At 46.5% G+C, this 20,549-nt stretch overlaps 1 protein-coding gene across 6 annotated transcripts in view; it reads left to right on the top strand.

Annotated features, from left to right (window-relative positions):
• Positions 1-20,549, top strand: part of npas3 (neuronal PAS domain protein 3) — a 220,275-nt gene that overhangs the window by 117,384 nt on the left and 82,342 nt on the right. The window contains exon 1 of one of the 6 annotated variants that reach the window (XM_081721170.1): positions 6,819-6,960. The exons of the other annotated variants lie outside the window; for them this stretch is intronic. Within the exon in view, the coding sequence (XP_081577296.1) occupies positions 6,928-6,960 (33 nt within the window). The 5' untranslated portion in view covers positions 6,819-6,927. Of the gene's footprint in view, positions 1-6,818; positions 6,961-20,549 lie in introns of those variants that run through there. 6 annotated transcript variants of the gene reach the window in all.

Below are 20,549 nucleotides of genomic sequence, written 5' to 3'. Positions count from 1 at the left end.
CTTCCTCAGAGGCTCAGACAAGCACAGTCTCGGCTTTGTCCTGCCGCGCTTCTTATCAGCAGGTGCTCCATGCTGCTTTCTCTGACACTCTTGTGCCCTGCTCTGCTCTGCTGTAAAGTCAGGTGCAGTGTGTTTCTGTGGGATTGGGGTTTGTGTCGAGTCAGATTGGGAGATGATGAATTGGGTGTTGCAGTTGATGAATGTGTTGAGTTTTTTAAACTCGGACCCCTGTATATTCTGTATGGTAAGAGTTTTAATAGTGTATATTTTCATGTTAAAGGTGTTCATGGTGTATATTCTCTCTGTTAGAGGTGTTCATGGTTTATATTCTCTCTGTTAGAGGTGTTCATGGTTTATATTCTCTCTGTTAGAGGTGTTCATGGTGTATATTCTCTCTGTTAGAGGTGTTCATGGTGTATATTCTCTCTGTTAGAGGTGTTCATGGTTTATATTCTCTCTGTGCAAGGAGTTCAGTTTGGGACACATTCATTTGCTCTATGCGGGAAGTAGCCAGTTGCTAGAACAATATATGTGAAATAGAAAAATATAAACCTGACAGGTGGAGCTGGAGGGGCGGAGCCTGTTTCAGGCTGGGCCGGGCTGTGAAATGGTGGGCTGGGCTGGACTCTGGGCTCTGGACTTTGGTCTCTGCACTGGGCTGGGCTGGACTCTGGGCTCTGGGCAGTGGGCTCTGGGCAAGGCTGGGTTAGGCTGAGCTGGGCTGGGCTCTGGTCTCAGGCCTCTGGGCTGGGCCGGGCCGGGCCGGACTGGGATGTGAGCAAGCTCTAAATGTGTTAACGGCGCTTCAGACTTCCTAATAATGAGGCGGGATATGTAAACCTCCTCCTTCAAATAGCTAGCACAAATCTGGCTGTGGAAACTAATCCTCTCATTTCTCTGTTCCTCATTGTGTCTGCACCAGAGGAATTTGATCCCATTGAATAATTTCATTATAACTGTGAGCATGTGGATTAATAAGTAGCTGCACTGTAAAGAAAAGAGGAGATTGGAAACTCCATCCCTCACCCCTCCCTCTGACTCCATCACCCCCTCTGACTCCCTCACCCCTCCCTCTGACTCCCTCATCCCTCCCTCTGACTCCCTCACCCCCTCCCTCTGACTCCCTCATCCCTCCCTCTGACTCCCTCACCCCCTCCCTCTGACTCCCTCACCCCTCCCTCACCCCCTCCCTCTGACTCCCTCACCTTTCCCTCTGACTCTCTCACCCCTCCCTCTGACTCCCTCACCCCCTCCCTCTGACTCCCTCATCCCTCCCTCTGACTCCCTCACCCCTCCCTCTGACTCCCTCACCCCCTCCCTCCTTCTGACTCCCTCACCCCTCCCTCACCCCCTCCCTCTGACTCCCTCACCTTTCCCTCTGACTCTCTCACCCCTCCCTCTGACTCCCTCACCCCTCCCTCTGACTCCCTCACCCCCTCCCTCCCTCCCTCTGACTCCCTCACCCCTCCCTCACCCCCTCCCTCTGACTCCCTCACCCCTCCCTCTGACTCTCTCACCCCTCTCTCTGACTCCCTCATCCCTCCCTCTGACTCCCTCACCCCCCCTGACTCCCTTATCCCTCCCTCTGACTCCTTCACCCCCTCCCTCTGACTCCCTCACCCCTCCTTCTTTCTCCCTTTATACTCTTCTTTCTCCCTGTTTCTCATTCTTGATCTCTCACTTTCTCTGTTTCTCTTTTTTGCTGTCTATGCTAATCTGTCTTTGTGTCTCATCAAATACTTCAGAGAAAAGTTCACAGTACTTTAATATTAATATTCTATGGGCTCTATGAAAAATTCCTCAAGAGTACTTGTCTATAATGGGTCTGTGATATGTTATTGAAATGTATAAATGTGTAGGTCCACTCTCTCACTGAAGCAATTCTTGCATCATCGACAAATATCACACCCTCATATGAATGTGTTTGGATTCTTGAATCATTTTCTAACAATATCCCGACATATTTCCTGGAGAGGAGTATATACATGAGAGAGGCACATCCTGCAACAGGCATGTCAGCTCGACGCCGAGCAAATTCAGCACACGGTGCAACAGCAGATTGTGGTAAGAGCGCAGGCCGGGGTGTTTGGGAAGAAAAACGAGAGGTAACGAGAGCAGGAGTGGGAAAGGAGGAGAGAGTTAGAGAAAAAAAAGCAAGAGATTACTTATGGTGAAACCAGGTTCATGAACATTGAGAGCCACCTGTATTGATTACCAGGCCCTGTCTCTGGTTAAATTTCATTATGTTTGCCTGTGAGCGGAGAGCATGCTTTTTAGAGCAACAGTGTGCCGGGTCTGCACATGATAAACACAGTCAGGCTTCAGATACGCCATCCAGCACCACTCAGTGCAATTTTAACCACTTTCTGTGTGTTTTTTTCTCTCTCATGGGCTTCACATGAATTACAAGTGTTTCTCACAAAGACCCTTTATAAATAACTGAAATGTAGAACGTAGCTTCTTCAACTCGCTGCTCTTAATAAATCAGGAACGTCAGCAGGTGAATTAGTGGCCCAGCTAGCTGTTCAGACCACTGAACATGATACACTTTAGTCTCCTCAGAGTCCCAGTGCTCCTGGAGAGATAAACTTTCTCTCTTTGGGCCGAGTGACCTTGACCTCAACGAAGACGCACGCGGGCTTTGATCTGTCTCCCCCACCCAGAGCAGGTTGGAGTGGAGTGGAGGTATACACCACGCATCTCTGGAGGAACACAGTCCACGTCTCCACGGCGGCTCAGGAACACGTCGGCCAGTGTCAGGTTTCTCTGAAGGAATCCACTAAAGATTCATCAAATGCCTTCACTGAAGCCTCCGCAAGCCTCTGGATTCATTCGCTGCTAAGACGGCGTTCACACAGCCGCTCTTTAACGCACCATTTATTAAAGTCACTTAAACATACCATCATCGCGACGAACCTAAAGCAGAGGCAATGCAGAGCGGGCCTGAATCCATCGGCTCAGTCCCCCTGCTCTGATCTGCCAAATAAAGTGGAGGCAAACACAGCCAGAATAAAGCCAGCTGCATGGCAGGGCTGTCAGGAAGCAGGCAGCAGGGCTGATAGCATCTGCCCTCCAGGACCTTTGTCACAGCGCTGGGGGAGCGCGGGGCTGCCTTCCAGACGTGCCAGCCAGGGGCTGTACAGAGAGAGGAGGGCTGTGGTGTTGAGGCTGAGAGGAGCGCTGTTGATTTGGGAAAGAGAGAGAGAGAGAGGGAGAGAGAGAGAGAGAGAGGGAGAGAGAGAGAGGGAGAGAGAGAGAGAGAGAGAGAGAGAGAGAGGGAGAGAGAAGGAAGGAAGGGGGTCTGTTTTAGCTGTGTTAAAGACTTTCCTCGCCACTGGAAAGCAGCAAAATGGACTTTTAATGTCTTCTCATTGGAGCTCGTTTCTCATACACCATTACTCTAGATGTATCTTTAAATATTGGATTTTAACCTTGGGAACAAGTTGGTTTTTCACATAGTACTTAAGATTGTTTTCTTTTGCTTTAGAAGTAAATAAGATTCAGTTTAAGATTGTTTTCTCCCCACAATCTCTCCCTTTCTCACTCTCTCTCTCTGTTTTTAGTCTTTTTAGTTAAACTCATCAGGACCATTTTGACATTTCAAAGCATCACACAGATAAATTGTTTATTATTCTTCTTGCCCAGTAGCCTTTGTGTAGTAGAGGTTACCTGGAGTTTCATCACGAGGAGAGAGCAGCAGTCAAAAGACTGTAAGGTTATATTCCAGACTAAAGGACAGGTTCAATATTATCGAGCTGAACACTTATTCATCATCCTGGAACTGTGCTTATGCTCATTCCAGGCTTTTTGTAGCGGCTACGCTATTGAGTCATTTTCAACAATGACCCATTTCAAAATGTTGCAGTCATAGCTGCCAGACATTATCGCCTACATCAACAAAATCTTCAAAGTTCATTGATATGTAAGTTTCAGAACTTAGAAGTCCCCAGTTTAACATGTACGGAATAATTACTCGCTCAGGCAAGTTTGAGGTTTTTTGCTGTGGCTTTTAGTTCGAGAGTTCAGTAAGATATCATCCATTTTCTATCATTATAGACCCAGTAAGGAAACCATAGGAATACTAAAAAGGGCCAATTGTAAACACTGATTTCATGTTGGCTTGAAAAAGCTGCTAAAAGTCGTTAGTCTAACCACTGTGTGATTGTTGTGGTGCCTGCTAATGGGACAAAGAACTCAACCTAAAAGGAATCAGAATTGTCATAAATGAGTTAAAGGAATGTTAAAGGAATGTTAAAGGAACGCTTTAAAAGATGTTTTCATTTTGAGGCCATTCCCCCGACCCATCTGACACCCACCCCAACTGCGTGATTACAGTAGTGTGCAATGTGTGTTTGAGGCTGGGTGTGCGTGTGTGTGTGTGTGTGAGAGGCCTGCAGCCATGTCCACGTGCAGCTGTGTGATTACAGTAGCGTGTGTCTGTGTATGGGCGTGTATTTGTGTGTGTGTGCGTACGCATGTCTGTGTGCGTGTGTGTGTGTCCTGCAGCCATGCCCCCGTACAGCTGTGTGATTACAGTAGCATTCTCCGCTTGGGTGAAGGTACACACACACTTGTTTGCCTTATGTAACAGCTGTACCTGCTCCACACGGCTTTGGAGTCATTATTCACCCTCAACCTGCCTGTATAAGCAGTCCACAAACAGTGGAGTGTAGAGCAGCCTTTACATACACCACACCACACACACACACACACACACACACACACACACACACACACACACACACATGAATTGGCACAGACAGAGAGAGAGAGTGTTGCGTAAATAAATATTCCATGTCTCTGCGCAGCTGGGATATTTGTTTGTGAGGGTGTTCGACTCAATCGCTTCAGTGAGTCAGGAGCAGAATGCATTTCTTTTGAGCCATAAAAATGAATGGCTTTTAGGAGAGACTCATGATCACGCCTTGTCATCATAGACCAAGAGCTCATTGACCTTCATCAGTGTGAGTCGGGGGATGATGGGATATCTGCAGGGGGCATCCAGGGTGGGCTACCAGAAAAGCAAAGTAGACTCCACTGCATTTTGCAGCATTGCCTGCATGCATATACATCTGTATGTGTATGTGCAGGGGTGTAAGTGTGAGTGTGTATATTCACGCATGTGTGAGTATGTCCAAGGGGGTGGGGGTATGCGCACGCGCGTGTGTGTGTGTGTGTGAGCGCAGCCCCACCTCCTCTCTCTGCTCTGACAGCCACTAATAATAACGCATGAAGACAGTCAGACAAAATGAAGACAAATGCAGCTCACTGGCCCAGAATCATAATCCCTGGCAGAGAAAGAGACATCCGAACTGTACACGGATGGTCTTTATAGCGCTGTCCTGTGACCTGCATGCATGCGCGCACACACACACACACACACACACACACGCCCGCGCATACGCACACACACAAATATATATACGCTTACACACATATACACATACACACACTTATACACACATACATATGCACACACACATACATATGCATACACACACGCACACACCTGCAGACACATGCACACAAACACACACACCCACACACTGCCACCCTTACCTGTTACAACATCTTGAGCCCACTCAAACGAGGCTGTGTGTGTGTGTGTGTGTGTGTGTGTGTGTGTTTGTGTGTGTACAGATGGATATTGTTAAAGATTCATGAAGACTGTGGTGGATCTGAGGTAGAGGTTAGACTGCAGAGACATAGTGAAGGTGAACACAATGGCAACAGACACAGCAGACCACATGTATACCTCCTCAATATGGCACGGACGTCCCAACACACACACATAGGTCCAGACACAATGCCCCGTTCACCCCCCTCGTGGTCTCCCGGTCACTCCAGCCTGCTCCAGCCGAACACAGAGCTTCCTGACTCTGACTGCTCGCTCTGCCAGAACGCTACGGCTTTTATCCGCTGCAGGTTAGACTTCCCTATTATTCCCAGAGTAGCAGCAGTGAATCAGTGCAGGTGCTTCACAGATTGAAATAGATGCAGGTCGTGTATGCTTTCTGACTGAAGTTACTGGAGAATGAACACAAAAGCTACAAGGCACATGACACTGAAATCCAGTAGGAATACCTGTGTTTCAGTGAAGCTGAAATGATGTTCAGAAATTCTGATCGTTCACCATGTTGTCTGTGTTTTCTTATTTGCTTTCTGTCTGTGGAGAAGGGCAGAAGGCCCTCTACTGGTCAGAAGCAGTAAGACGGTTTTTTTAGCCTACAGCTCACTGTTGGTGCTTCACCTTCTGAGAGCTGACTGCTAACTCACAGTAGGCCAAACTGGACCACCCTAAAATGTCTAAATCCCACTGTGACCTGACCAAGCACACCGTGGTCCAGACACTCTCTGACTTCATCTCTTCGGTCACTTGTTTTAGTGCACCATCGTGCTGGCATCTGGACATTCTTGCTATTCTGGAACCTTCCTGTAGGAACTTTTTTTGTATTAATGTTGCTTCTGATGAAAATTGGAAATGGGGAAATAGAGTTCAAATTTCAGATGTGTCCAGACAGAAGCTCAGTGAACAAGGCTGAGCTAGTCGTCACACCCCCCCCACACACACACAGCACCGCCACTAATGCCATTATGCCATTGTGAAAGGTTATTGATGCCCTTTCAGAGGAAGGCGTGGATGAATCGGTGGGTGCCAGTGGTGGGCGGAATTTTTTGGAAGGGTTTAGGAAGGTTAAACTGGTCTGATGCAGCTTCCATCTGGAAGGCATTAGCTAAAAAAAGATTTATTAGCAGCAAGCCCCAGCAAGCCTAATGTGGCAGAAGAGCAGAGAGAAAGAGGGACGCGGGTATGGCTGTGCTCCATTAACTGTACAAACACTCCGGCCAAGGAAAGGCGACTGGGTTTTACTCTGTTGTTTATCTTTCTTTCTTTGCCTTTAATGGATTTCACAAGATGCTGCTTTTATGTATCTAATGCTGGTGAAGTGTGTACTGAAGGTAAGGCAGTCACTTAGAGCTGGACACTAAGAAGGGGTGTCTGACACAGGGAAGTTATCAGCACGGTGTTGACCAGCTCACCCTGCCGTGTTTATGAAGTCATTCCCCTCGCCGGTAAATGCACTCAAAGAGACGGACACCTGCGTCCCGCACGCCCTCGCGCGATTGGACACGGCACAGCTCGGAAAGGGCTGGCACGGAAGGCCGGTGATTTTGGGCCACTTTTGATAATTCCATAAAAGTACTCCTGATGCATTTTACAATCTTAAGTTTATTATTGTTATTCTATACACTGGTCTGGATTGCTGTCTCTCTCAGCCAGTACAGCTGATCTCTGACTACATCAGTGCCGGTACAAGCTGCTGACATCGAACTCATTCCCTTATTTCCTGATCCTGCATAGGAAATGCCACTTGAAAGTCATTTGCTGTGGCGGACTGAAGCATTCCGGCTTGGTGAGAAAAGCACTCCTGTGCCTTTGTGCTGGGCAATAGTGCAATAGATAACAGACATTTTATCATGTTTGTTTTTCTCTGAATCACATTAATTCTCGCGTAGCATTGTCGGATCGTAGAATGTTCACTGTGCACGCTAGGCGTCGGCTACAGAATGCCAACGTAGCCATGATTCTGAAGGATGAGCTTCTACTGTAACGTGTGGGGCAGATGTAATTGATCGTCTACGCACTCAGTGCTCTCGGGCACTGTCCTCCATTTTAGCTGTTTCCTATTGGCCGTCGGTCAGGGCGCCTCCTTGTTTGTTGGAACCACGCCCAATAGGGTTCCAGTGGCGACAACCACTCAGAAACAAATCTGTCGTAGTTTGTTTCCGAGCTTCCTGAAAGGTGCAAATCTCTGGGAAAGGTGGAAGGTTGGAACAACGCCCCTATAGATGCTATTTCACTTACAATCGATTTCAGAAGCACAAACGACCTAAGTACGTTTTTCAAGCTGCCTTCCAAACAACACTGGCTGTGTTGGTATGGGCTGTTGAATCAAGATGTGGATACAAGCAGGATTCTTTAATGGTGTTATTTTTCTAAACTGTATAGAACTATATGGGGTTATTCATATACCTGGCTGGCTCAAATCCATCATCAGAGGGGTTAGCCTCATTAAAATTCCAAAAACTGCTAAACTAATTTACTAAAAATTACTAAATTATCTAAACTGGGCATATTTAGCATGCGTATTCTCATTGCTCCTAATTTTGCTTCTTTCATCTCACTCTCCTGATTAACACTAATTTATACAGTGATTAATTGAAGAACATGTTGAAAGTACCAAGCTGTCTTCATTTTTTCTTAAACAGCAATTTTTATAACAAATAGCAAAACACATGCAAATGAAATCTGGTTGTTTGATGCATCTCCCTTTGGATAGGCCTCATAATGAAAATGTATGTACCATATTTCACCAGCACTTCAACTGAATAACGACTGCATGAATATTAGGCTCAAAAGAATTGCTAATTGCATCCAAAATTGACACGGTCCCGGCAGAGCCAGAGAGGCAGGCTCCGTGCTGCGTGTTCGAGATGCTCTTTAATTGCAATAGAAGTTTGAACTGTTGGTAGTTCAGTTCGCAGTGTTTCTGAATTGGAAATGCAGGGGCTAGGCCACTGGGGAGAGAGGCACACATTGAGAACACAGAAATGATTTAAAGGGCGACATTTATTGTCAGCATGCACGATCTGAAAGGGTTTGTCTATAGATTTTCAGGGTTTGCATTTTGATAGGACAAATACAGCATAAGAGTAACAGCAGTAGTCTTTTGGGAAAGATGCATGTACATATACATGCTAAAATTACACTGTGTTATTAGAGTGAATTACGTTAAAGTAAAAAGTCATGAACATCTTTTTATTATTAGAAAATAATGATTGGATCCTGCTATATATGATTGGTTAATACTGGTTATATGTTTTGAAGGAACTCCCTGCCTGTTATAAAATGGATTCAAAGCCATGCAAACACAAATAAATCTCCAGCGGAACAGCTGTGTGTGTGTGTGTGTGTGTGTGTGTGTGTGTGTGTGTGTGTGTGTGTGTGTTCACCGCTGAATCAGTGCCCAGTGAAATACTGACCTGCTCATTGACAATCCTGTACAAGGGGAGGTGGTTTAATAGCTGATTAATTAGCATTTGATCAAGAGACGCAAGGCATGTTGAGAAAGACAGAGAGAGAGAAAGAGAGATAGAGAGAGAGAAAGAGAAAGAGAAAGAAATGGTCAGAGAATAGAGAGGATGCTGGAGGGTTGGAGAGTGCGCCATGCCTTTGTTTTTATTTAACCTCACCCCATTGGCTGTTCCTAATTGGCTGTCTGGCTTTTGCCATTGTCCCCACCCACCCAATAGCCTCCCTCAGCGGCAGGCCAAGAGAGGGCGGCACACGTCCAAGCCCTACCCACATCATCACGTCCCAGCACTGTGGGCTGGAGGGCACCAGCACCTCCGCCTGAGTGACGTGGATAAATCAGCCCAATTAATCCCCAGATGAGCTCACCTTCAGTGGGCTTCCTGGGCTCAGTGGACTGGTGTTTGGAAGCTGGGGGGGTGAGCGGGTATTCTGTGAGCAGGCCCTCTCAACAGGAGATAGGTTCAAAACGGCCAGGCACTCATGCTGGAGCTGAAGTGATATTGAGCTGTAGAGGTAAATGTAGAAGAGGATTAGAGGCTCTCGTAGCGAGGCGGCCAGCTACACGCCGCACGTAACACACTCCAGAACACACTTACGTCCTGTTCATGTCCTCGTCTGCTTGGCCATCGTCCTCGGGCAGCCGCGTACTCAATGCTCCTCGCAGAGTGACTTCTCCTGCTGGCAGTGAAGAGCAGCTCTCCATCAGTGTTTGCAGACCGGCCTCCGAATATTGTCCTGAATATCCGACCTAGCTTCAGTTACGCTTGCCTCCATTACAGGGTATGGTAGTACTGAACTGCTGCTACAAAATTCCTTCAGATTAGTGTGAAGAACATGGGGTGGGGTAAGTCTGTGTGCATGCGTGCGTGTGTGTGTGGGGGGGGGATCCCTCTCCTCCACCCTGTGTTGGTGCTCTCTGGTGTAGAGCTATTGACATCTTGGCATTTGGTCCAGTCTGTCTCCTCTCCCTTGAGGCCCTGCTTCCTCCTATCCCAGCCGTGTATTGATTGGTTAATTTGATAGTTCTATCACCAATCAGCTTGCGTCTGACCTTTTGCCTTGGCAATGATGGCAGAGCGCTCATTTCTTCATCGCCGGCATCGCCATACATTGACCTTTGCAGTGAGAATGTCAGTGCGGCCCTTGATCTTACCCTGTCACTACGTTTGTTATAAGCAGGAGTCCCCCTAACCCTTCACTCCAGCACTGAGCCTCCCTCAGCACTGCAGCACCGCTGCCTGCATTTAACACTTTTAAACGAGTGTGAAGAACCACAGACAAACCCAAGAAAGTGTGAAGAAAGCCTGATGGGCTCATTACACTTACTATAGCCGCACAGCACGAGGTCAGAACAGAGAGCGAAAATGACCAGGACCCAGAACTGTGACCAGAACCCAGAACTATGACCAGAACCCAGAACAGTAACCAGGACCCAGAACTGTGACCAGAACCCAGAACTATGACCAGAACCCAGAACTATGACCAGAACCCAGAACTGTGACCACAACCCAGAACTATGACCAGGACCCAGAACTGTGACCAGAACCCAGAACTATGACCAGAACCCAGAACAGTGACCAGGACCCAGAACTGTGACCAGAACCCAGAACTATGACCAGGACCCAGAACTGTGACCAGAACCCAGAACTATGACCAGAACCCAGAACAGTGACCAGGACCCAGAACTGTGACCAGAACCCAGAACAGTAACCAGGACCCAGAACTGTGACCAGAACCCAGAACTATGACCAGAACCCAGAACTATGACCAGATCCCAGAACTATGACCAGGACCCAGAACAGTAACCAGGACCCAGAACTGTGACCAGAACCCAGAACTCTGACCACCATTATGCTTTGTAGTATGTTATCATCTGTGAAATTTAACAAAAATTTATGTTAAAAAATGAACAATTATAAAATAAACATTTCTATTTAACTGTTACGTTGGAAGAAAAATTAGGCATTAATTTTCTGAAATAATATTTATTTTTTCTCAGTCTTCATAATCAGATTCTATGCTCAGTGTGTGAAAAGGTGTGAATTAAGGGCCAGCAGTTAGTGAAGACCAGAGCAGAAATGGGACCCTGGTGTCAAGTGTGCAGACATTGCCACAGACATTACTGTGTTCCTCCACAATCACCTGTCCCTCAGGAGCCTCGCGTTATCTCAGAGTGGCACACGTTCCCCGTACTGTGCTGTTACTTTTTCTCTCCCAAGCTCTTTCATCACTGACATAAAGCATTACACATTTCAGTGTAGTCCTACAAAAAATGAAAAAATTCAATAGCAAAATGGATATGAACTTATTGTACTTTGGTTTTTTTATTCCTGTAATCTACATATTCCAAAAGTTAATGAATGTAAAGGGGGCGGAGCAGTAATGGCTGCGTCTGGTTGGTCGTTAAAATCATGTCCCGTAGAGCCCCCTGCTGCCTCCTGGAGGAGCAGGCTTCACGCGTGCTCCCAGCTCTCCTTAACAGCCAGTGCCAGGCCTTTTACAGGGGCTTGTATGGGCTCGTAATGCGGCTTTGGGGGCCGTTACTCTGCTGTTAAATGTGTTCTCAGAGGAGCCAGGCCCTATAACTTTCCATATGCTTCTGAGACCCCCTCCACACTGCTGCATCCCCCTGCGTTTGGAGCTGCTGGGGGGGAGATTTTGTTTTTATTGGTATTATTACTTGTTTTCTATGACGATTGTCATCAGCATCACAAACAAAAATGCAGGACACATTAGTACTAATGGGAAAGTGCCGCAGTGTTTTGGCAGCTTCATCTCAAACAGTTCATGGATTTGCTATATTCAGTTAGGCTGTGTGAGACTGTGTCCAAATGGCTCTGACATGCCTAAGCTCTGGAGTTTCCGGGCTGTTGGGGAGGCTTTGGTGTACGCTATCCTTGGATCGTGGCCCCTGGAGCCAGATCACAATGCTGGCGTCACCGCTCCCGGTCAGAGTTAAGACCCCTGAATAGATATTTATATATAAAAGGAGAGAAAGGGGAGGTCCAGTGGCCCGCTTATCAAAGAGCGGAGGAGGGGATGCTTAAACGCTCACGGGACCCCGCGGTGTTTAACCCGGATTAAAGCCGCGAGGTCCGAGGGCTCTTCAAAACAAAGACAGGTTCAAGACTTCCTCTCCCTGAAGGATGTGTCAAGGGCAATCCAGACAAAAGACAAATGTCTTCTTCAGCGGCCCGATAAGCATCGGTGTGAGGGGCGGCGTGAAGCGATTCCTTTTCTTCCCTGTCTCGCCCTCTCTATTCAGGCTAATGCGGCTACAGTGATTTAACAGAATATGGGGCCCCGGCGATTGCTTATCACGCCCTATAGGCGCCGCAGAGCAGCGGCCGCGCTGAGTGATAGGGCCCGCGCCCGCGCGCAGGGGTGGGCGAGTCATTGTGCTAAAGCGCGCGGGCCTTGCCGGAGTGATTAATGTTGGTTTTGTTCCAGGACCTGTATCAGGCGAAGGTCCCCAGACCAGAACTTTTGCAGAATCTTAAGTCGTGCGCGCGAGAGGAAGGGGGTCCTTCTCCATCGATTGGTGCGGCCCACACCTTCCTGGAGCCCCGGGGTGAGGAGACAGCGGCCCCCTGCGTCAGGTTTCCTATGGATGTGTTGTAGGAAGCGGCTCATTTTTTACCGGCTCATACAAAGGCCTTGTCAATAGTCTCCTACGCTCAGCACATTTGCCCCTTCACATAAGACATAAATGCACAAATACAATGTAGAAATCAGCACGCTTGTCTGGCGGTAGCAGAGGAACATGGAGAGCAACAAAACCTGTTTCCGTTTTGGGTTGTTGTTGCTGTTTTATCTTTTTTGTTTAAATTGTAATGCCACAGGATAACAACATAAGCATAAATGAATTCATCGCCCTCACGCTTCCTTCCTCTTCTGCTGCAGGCTCCTAAAGTCCATACCCACGGATTCGGGCTTCAGCTGTGTTTGTGCTGTTGTGCTTATTAAACAAATATGACAGTGTGCTTTTATTAGTTGGGGAGGTGGTCGTATAGTACAGCAGAATTTACCGGAGCTTCTCCAGTTTAATGAAATGAACTCTACCTGCTCATTTAGTGTCTAGTATTTGTTAATTATAATAGATAAACAATATCTTGTAATGTCCCTGGTTTTCTAGAGGGCAGAACTTTTGAAAAGGCCAATCCTAGTAAGTCTGAGGATGAAGGCTGGATTCCCAGGGGTGGGGTTGAGTCTCAGGGCAGGGATTGGGCAGGGTGTGTCTGGATGGAGGAACTGAGTGTTGGTCAGGCTGTGTGCCGGACTGTGTTGGGAACACTGCAGCGGTCCGCTTCAGACAGCCTCAGATAACAGCATTATTGTAAAAAAAAAAAAAAAAAAAAGCCAAGAAAAAAAACCTTTAATTAGGGTAGAACGCGGCAGTCTGCTATTCGCTCTTGGTACTGCGCAGCTGCGATGCTCTGGATGCTGGCCTGACATGGCTTCTGTTGGGTTGCTAGTCATGTGGGATTGTGGACAGCGGGAGGCCAGCCACTGCTTGGCCAGCACCGCTACAGTGCACTCCATATTAGCAGAGGACACTCCTCAGGTGGCACGGATGAAGTGGGAAGAGGGGAATGTCACGCCAAGCTTTTAAAAGCCTTTTTGCTGTTGGTCTCACAGTTGTGTTCTGGCATTCATAAAGAGGGAATATGGTCACACGGCTTAGCAGAACGTGGCGAGCATCTGTTGAGGACCTGGACTAGGACCAGACACCCATCTAGCGTGGTTCCTACACACACCCAGGTCATTAAAAGGATGTTTCATCGTTTTGGCTTCATTTCACACTCTTGCTTAGTGTGTCTAGTTGTTCTTGATCATTTCTGTATAATTTGAGGGGGAGAGGGGGGGTACTGCATAAAACGACCTTAAACAGACAAACATTATAGCATCAGGCTTATGGAAAGTCCAATTCAATGGCAGTTTAATGTCATAAGGCATTTGAGCGGCAATTCATTTTAATAGTTAAACAAACCTACGACAGCTAGCTAGTGTAACCATATGGTTATATATGACAATTCTCATACAGGTTTGATACATTCACACATTTGTCCTGTTTATGAAGGACATAGATGTAGGCTCCAGTTCTGCATTACTGTCTCCCTGTAATGACGCAGTTCGCTTCTGTAAACCATAGAGATCAATTTGGGGGCGGGGGGGGGGGGGGGGGGGTATATTTTAACCCACCTGATGAACAACTCCTTTCATGAGTCCAGATCTCCGTTTGGTCCTCTGATACAACACTCCACTTTTACACATCAACAAAAGTTCAGAAGCATTCAGATCAAGCATCTCCACCGAGGGAGCCTATCCCTGCCCCCCAGAGTGAGCTATTCAGTCTACTGAATAAAATATTCTAATGTGTGCTTCTTTTCTTTTCGATTTGGTGTGCTTAAATATTACAAAGCGTTTAATTATAAAACCAGAAGACAGGCGCAGTCCTGGGACTGTCACAGGGAAAAATAAATGTACAATCAAAATTGCAATTACCTGCAGAATTTCAGAGGTAAACAGATCAGCAATCTCATAACAAACATGAGCTAGTTTGCATTCTGAAATGAATACAGTTAGATCCAAAGCAATTTCCTTTTATTTATCTTAGCCACCACGCATAAATAAAGCAAGGGCATTGAAACAATTAGCATAATTAGACTGTGGTGGTCAGACCCTATGTGATTTCTTAAGAGGCATCAGTGAGGGGTGTGTGTGTGTGTGTGTGTGTGTGTGTGTTTGTGTGTGTGTGCGCACACGCACACACGCACACTCATTGTTTGGATTGGAGGCTTTTTCTGAGTGGCAATAGGTAGAACAGTAGAAAAGGCAATCAGGCTTGTCAGTTTGAAGGCTTTCATTGCCTGTAGGACTCCAGGAGCCTAGCCAGTCTTGGACCGCCACAGCAAACTTTGAATTCGGAATTTATTGCGCTCATGTGTTATTCAGAGTGAGCGAGCATATCAAACAGCCGCAAAGCGTCAGGTCCGTCGACTTGTAAAGTGAAACAGTTCAGTTACGTTGGCTCATCACAGCAAGAGGAACCATTTTACAGAGACGCTGTGATTCGATAGCCACTCAGCAGAGCACTAGACCCTATCATGCGCCCTGAGTGTGCATGAGAGATGACCACAATCTGGTCGCGTTGACCTCAGTGTGAGTCACACACCCCGAGTGTAGCTCCCTGAGACCCAGGGGCCACTCCGCAGGCCCTTACCTCCGAGCTGAATACACTGTAATGATATTCTAATGTGATAGAGGCTCTCTGATGATGGGTGTATGTCAGGGGAGACCCTGCTCAGTCTCGAAGGAGGCTCACACTCACTACACTTCACATGGATGCAGAGGTTCAGAGGTATAGCACTACAATGCTTTTAATAAGCCACTAAGTATGCCTGAGATGTATAAACAAGACCTATAGAACCTCATTTTTAGACCATCCTGCTGTCCACTTTGAGTTTGTGTGAGTCTGAGGGTGGGGTATAGATAATATTTTTGTGGGTTCTCTGATGCTGTGCTATCAAATACTGTTCGTAATCATTTTAATGGCCCCGGTGAACTGTCTGTAGTTTTCCTCCTGCACTGTGAGCGCTCTGTTCTTTTCTGCATGGTGTGGAAGGTCCTCATTCACATTCACTCAGCTCATTCTTTTCATTTCCGGCAGGAGTTAGCCCAAGGGTATTCGGTCTACACAAGGTCACATGGCACACACACACACAGTGTGTGTGTGTGTGTGTGTGTATGTATGTGTGTGTGTGTGTGTGTGTGTGTGTGTGTGCGTGAGTTTAACCTTAGAGTGGGTTTAGTGTCAGCTGCTAGCAGACAGGCCTGTCCTGCAACAGCCAGGCATCTCATTGGTTTGTATGGACGTCATATCACTTTATTAAGCCTGTGTTTAAACACATAAGAATTCAAATTAGAATTAATCCTCTTAGTGTTGAGCTAAATCCCAGATTAGACTTAGAAAATATTTCCTGAGCCTAACCTGGCTAAAGTCAAGAAATCGTAAGTTTGTAAAGGGTGAAAAACAGAAGACTCTCTCTCTCACACACACACACACACACACACACACGCACACACACACACACACACACACACACACACACACACACTCACACTCACACACACACACACACACACTCAATGTCTCTGACTCTCTTTCTCTCTCCAGTGATAACAGCAAGAGCCCAGTCAGTCTTCTCAGCACTTTCTCTTAACTCAGATATTATTGTCTTTTGCCATCACCTGAAGGTGACTGTTATCACTTAATTAAATCCAGACACACAGGGAGGTAGAAACAATATTGTTGCCTCGTCACCTGAAGGAACTTTTCCAAAGCCTGGCAGTTTGGACAGAGGAGTGCCCACATTCTCTTTCTGCTCTTGAAGTGTGGCGATCGTTTTCCCCCTTGACGCTGTGTGCTAATTTAGAGTTTATATATCAGCCGAGTCTTTGGCCAGCGGGCTGCAGCTAAAAACAATGATCTTGTTACAGGCATTTCAGATGTCATGCTGTTCACACGAGCTGAACAACATTCATGTTTATGTTGGGGGGAGACTGTGGATGACATGGCTTATGGCAGTCTTTCTTTAGTTTTTCTCTGTGTGATTATAGCATGTAATGAGATATGTTATTTGGATTATTTAGGCAGTATAAGCATGCGCATATTTGTATGTTTACTTTTCCTGTATTTTGTACTGCGGTTCTCTGTAAAGTGGGTCAGTTGGTGATACAGTGAGCAATATATTGCTCAGTGTCTTTGCAGTGAGGGAATGCATCCCAGTGAAGTGAGCTGGGGAAATCCTGGGCCTAAGAACACGTGTACGCAGCGTTACGAGCATGCTAGTGCCTTTGGACAATGGGTGTCTGCGGTGGGTCACTCAGCCTTTAAAAGAGGGCCAATAAATGTGTCATGTTGAGTGGGAGCGGAGATCCTTTCTCCAGCACTAAGTCCCGTATGAAATAAGCATTATAACGATGTTCTTATTTGAAGGAGGCCCCAGCATGGGGTGAGATGAGTGATTTGAGCATCCCCCCTGAGCTTGTGCCTTCAATAAATAAATCAATACTCAGCATCCATATTTACACTTTTCTACATGGCTTGTCAGCCTCAAAATTGACTTCAGAGAAAAATATATTTTTCACAGCTCCCATGGCAATAGAGAAGTTCTGATAAGATCTCTTTTAACGCCCATCATCATGGTCTCTCTCTCTCTCTCTCTCTCTCTCTCGCTATCTAACTCTCTCCATCTCTCTCTTGCCCTCTTACGCTTTCCTTATTGCAAATACAGTGCCTTGCAAAAGTATTCTCCCCCCATGGAGTTTTTCCTGTTTTGTTGCATTAAAACCTGGTATTAAAATGGATTTTATGGGGGATTGTACCATTTCATTTACATGTGCCGATCACTTTAAGGTGCAATATATTTTAGATTGTGATACAAACAGTAATTAAGACAAAAAAGAAATCTTTAGTCAGCATAAATATCCACTTAAGTTCTTTGCTGCAATTTCAGCTGCTAGTCTCTCTGTCTATTTTCCTATTAGCTTAGCACAGTTAGCTACTGGGATTTTTTTCCCATTCTTCAAGACAAACTGCTCCAGCTCCTTCACGTGAGAGGCGTTCATTTGGTGTACAGCAATCCTCAAGTCTTGCCACAAATTCTCAGTTGGATTCAGGTCTGGGCTTCAAGCCATTCCGAGATATTTAAATGTTTCCCTTTAAACCGCTCCAGTCTAGCTTTAGCAGTATGTTTAAGGTCATTGTCCTGCTGGAAGGTGAACCTCCATAATGGTCTCAAATCTCGGGCGGACTGAAACAGGTTTTCCTCAAGAATTGCCCTCTATTTAATGTCATCCATCTTTTTTTCAATGCTTACAGATTTTCCAGTCCCTGCTGATGAATACTGTCCCCACAGCATGATGCTGCCACCAGCGTGCATAACTCTTGGAATGGTGTTCTCAGGGTGATGGGAAGTGTTGGGTCTACACCACGTAGCGTTTCCCATTATGGCTATAGTGTCATAGTGTTATCTGACCGGAAAATCTTCCTACATGTGTTCGGGGAGTCTGCTGCATGCTGTTTAGTGAACTCCAAAGATGTTTTCTTAATTTTTTTCTTGACGCAATGTTTTTTTTTCTCGCCATGCTTCCATCAAGCTGCACTGAGGAGTGTGTGGCTTAAAGTGGTCTAGTGGTCTGTAGCAGCTCTTTCAGTGTTATCTTTGGTGTCTTTGTTGAATCTGTGATTAATGCCCTCCTTGCCTGGACTGTTGGTTTGGATGGGCCATCTTCTCTTGTCAGGTTTGTAGTGGTATCATATCCTTTCCATTTTGTTATAATGGATGTACTGGTGCTCCATGGGTTGTTCAAAGTTTGGGATATTTTTATAACACAAGCCTGACCTATACTACTCTACAACTTTGTCTCTGACCTGTTTGTAGAGCTCCTTTGTTGTCATGTTGCTTACATAGAGGTGTTGAAGACTCAGGGGACAAAACAGGTGTATTTATACTGACATCAGGTAACAGATTACATGATGTCACTTTGATTGCACACAGGTGGACCTTAACTAATGATGTGATTTCTGAAGTTAATTGGTTAGACCGAATCTTTTTTAGGGGTTTCATGGGAAAGGGGGTTATTGCATATGCTTTTTGGTTTTTACTTGAAAAAAAATTACCCTTTGGTTAGGTCCATTACATGAAATCCAAATAAAAATCCATTTTAATTCTAGACTGTAATGCAACAAAACAGGAAAAACACCAGGTGGGTGAATACTTTCGCAAGGCACTGTACACTTGAATTTTGTCTCTGTCCATATGTCCCTCACCATATCCCCTCCCACACACACACACACACACACACACACACACACACACACACACACACACACACACACACACACACACACACGCGCGAGCTTTGCCACCCCCAAACCAGTAAGAGTGATGAATCTGAGTGGAGCACTGTCAGTTTCGACCGTCTGCAAGAGGGAAGATCAGAGCAGTAATGGGCCGGCCGTTTGCTTTGGTTGGTTCATTAAATTAGAAACCCCCGTACATCTCTCTCGCTCGTCCTACCGAGCATGTTTGTACGTGAACGAGAAGGCAGGGTTAGTGATGAGATCTGTCTGAGATCTATTTCTGACAGTAGGAGCTCTCTCTTGGTCTCTTGGTCTCACCTCTCCCTCTCACACACACATACACACGCGCTCACACTCACACTCTCAAACACACGCCGAGTCCACCAGACCCGGCTCTGCCGCCCTGCTGGAGGTGTTGATTGCAGTGATTCTTCTTTGATAGGCTGGGGGCAGGGCTGTGGTGGAGTTTGGAGGGGGTGGGGGGACGAGGGGAGAAGAGGAGGGGACTCTGCGCGTCTGAACATGTGGTGTGCCCCGTTCACCAGCTGCCCTGCTTCTCCCTGCCTCTCCTCCTGCTCCATTTTGTCTGACCTAATAGCTAATGATATGGTAATAGTCAATAAGGCCGGTCTCTGCTGGCGTGCGGCGCGCACGCTAATGTGGCCGCGTGGCGACTCCGGACAGGGCACAGCAAGCAGATTGATGTTTGTCAACCCGTGTCCTTCAGCCCCTACAAATTTGTCCTCTGTTAGGGAAACATGAGGTACCTGGAAGAGAGACACTGCTTGGATACAGGCATAGTTTGGATACAGGCATGGCTTGGATACAGGCATGGCTTGGATACAGGCATGGTTTGGATACAGGCATGGCTTGGATACAGGCATGTCTTGGATACAGGCATGGTTTGGATACAGGCATGGCTTGGATACAGGCATGGTTTGGATACAGGCATGGTTTGAATACAGGCATGGCTTGGATACAGGCATGGTTTGGATACAGGCATGGCTTGGATACAGGCATGGTTTGGATACAGGCATGGTTTGGATACAGGCATGGCTTGGATACAGGCATGGTTTGAATACAGGCATGGTTTGGATACAGGCATGGGCTGCTAGCTGCAGCCCTGATCTGGACTGGTTGCCTGAGATAGCTGTGTTCAAATTTGTCCATATTTGTTTTGAATTTTCCATTTTGACCCTAAGTAATTTTAAACCAAAAGTGATGAAAAATATCGATCAACTTTAGCATCTCTCTTATACGTTATTTTTAAACCTTGAACAATATTCCGCAATGGTGTCTGTAACAGCTGCGAATCGGAGCCCTAATCCGCGAGATTATTTTTATTAAAAGGAACAACGTTCAGTTCCCCGACTCAAGAGATTCAGATGAATTTGTGCAAAAACACATTTTATTTGTAGTCCTAAACACGAGAAGCAGCTTGTCTGCCCTAAACTAATGCAGCCCCACTTATCTCACCTGCTGCGTGTTGCCAAAGGTCAAGCCAGGGGCCAGAGCCAGGGGCCAAAGAGTCGGTCCTCAGGCAGGGCAGTCTTCACTCCTGCTCGATGCTTTTCAAGCCCTCAA

The sequence above is a fragment of the Electrophorus electricus genome, chromosome 10, assembly GCF_041902795.1.
Source record: "Electrophorus electricus isolate QZ-2024a chromosome 10, ASM4190279v1, whole genome shotgun sequence".
In the NCBI taxonomy this organism is placed as follows: domain Eukaryota; kingdom Metazoa; phylum Chordata; class Actinopteri; order Gymnotiformes; family Gymnotidae; genus Electrophorus; species Electrophorus electricus.
Note: the sequence above shows the minus strand (reverse complement) of the source record. Positions and strands in the feature narration are given on the sequence as shown.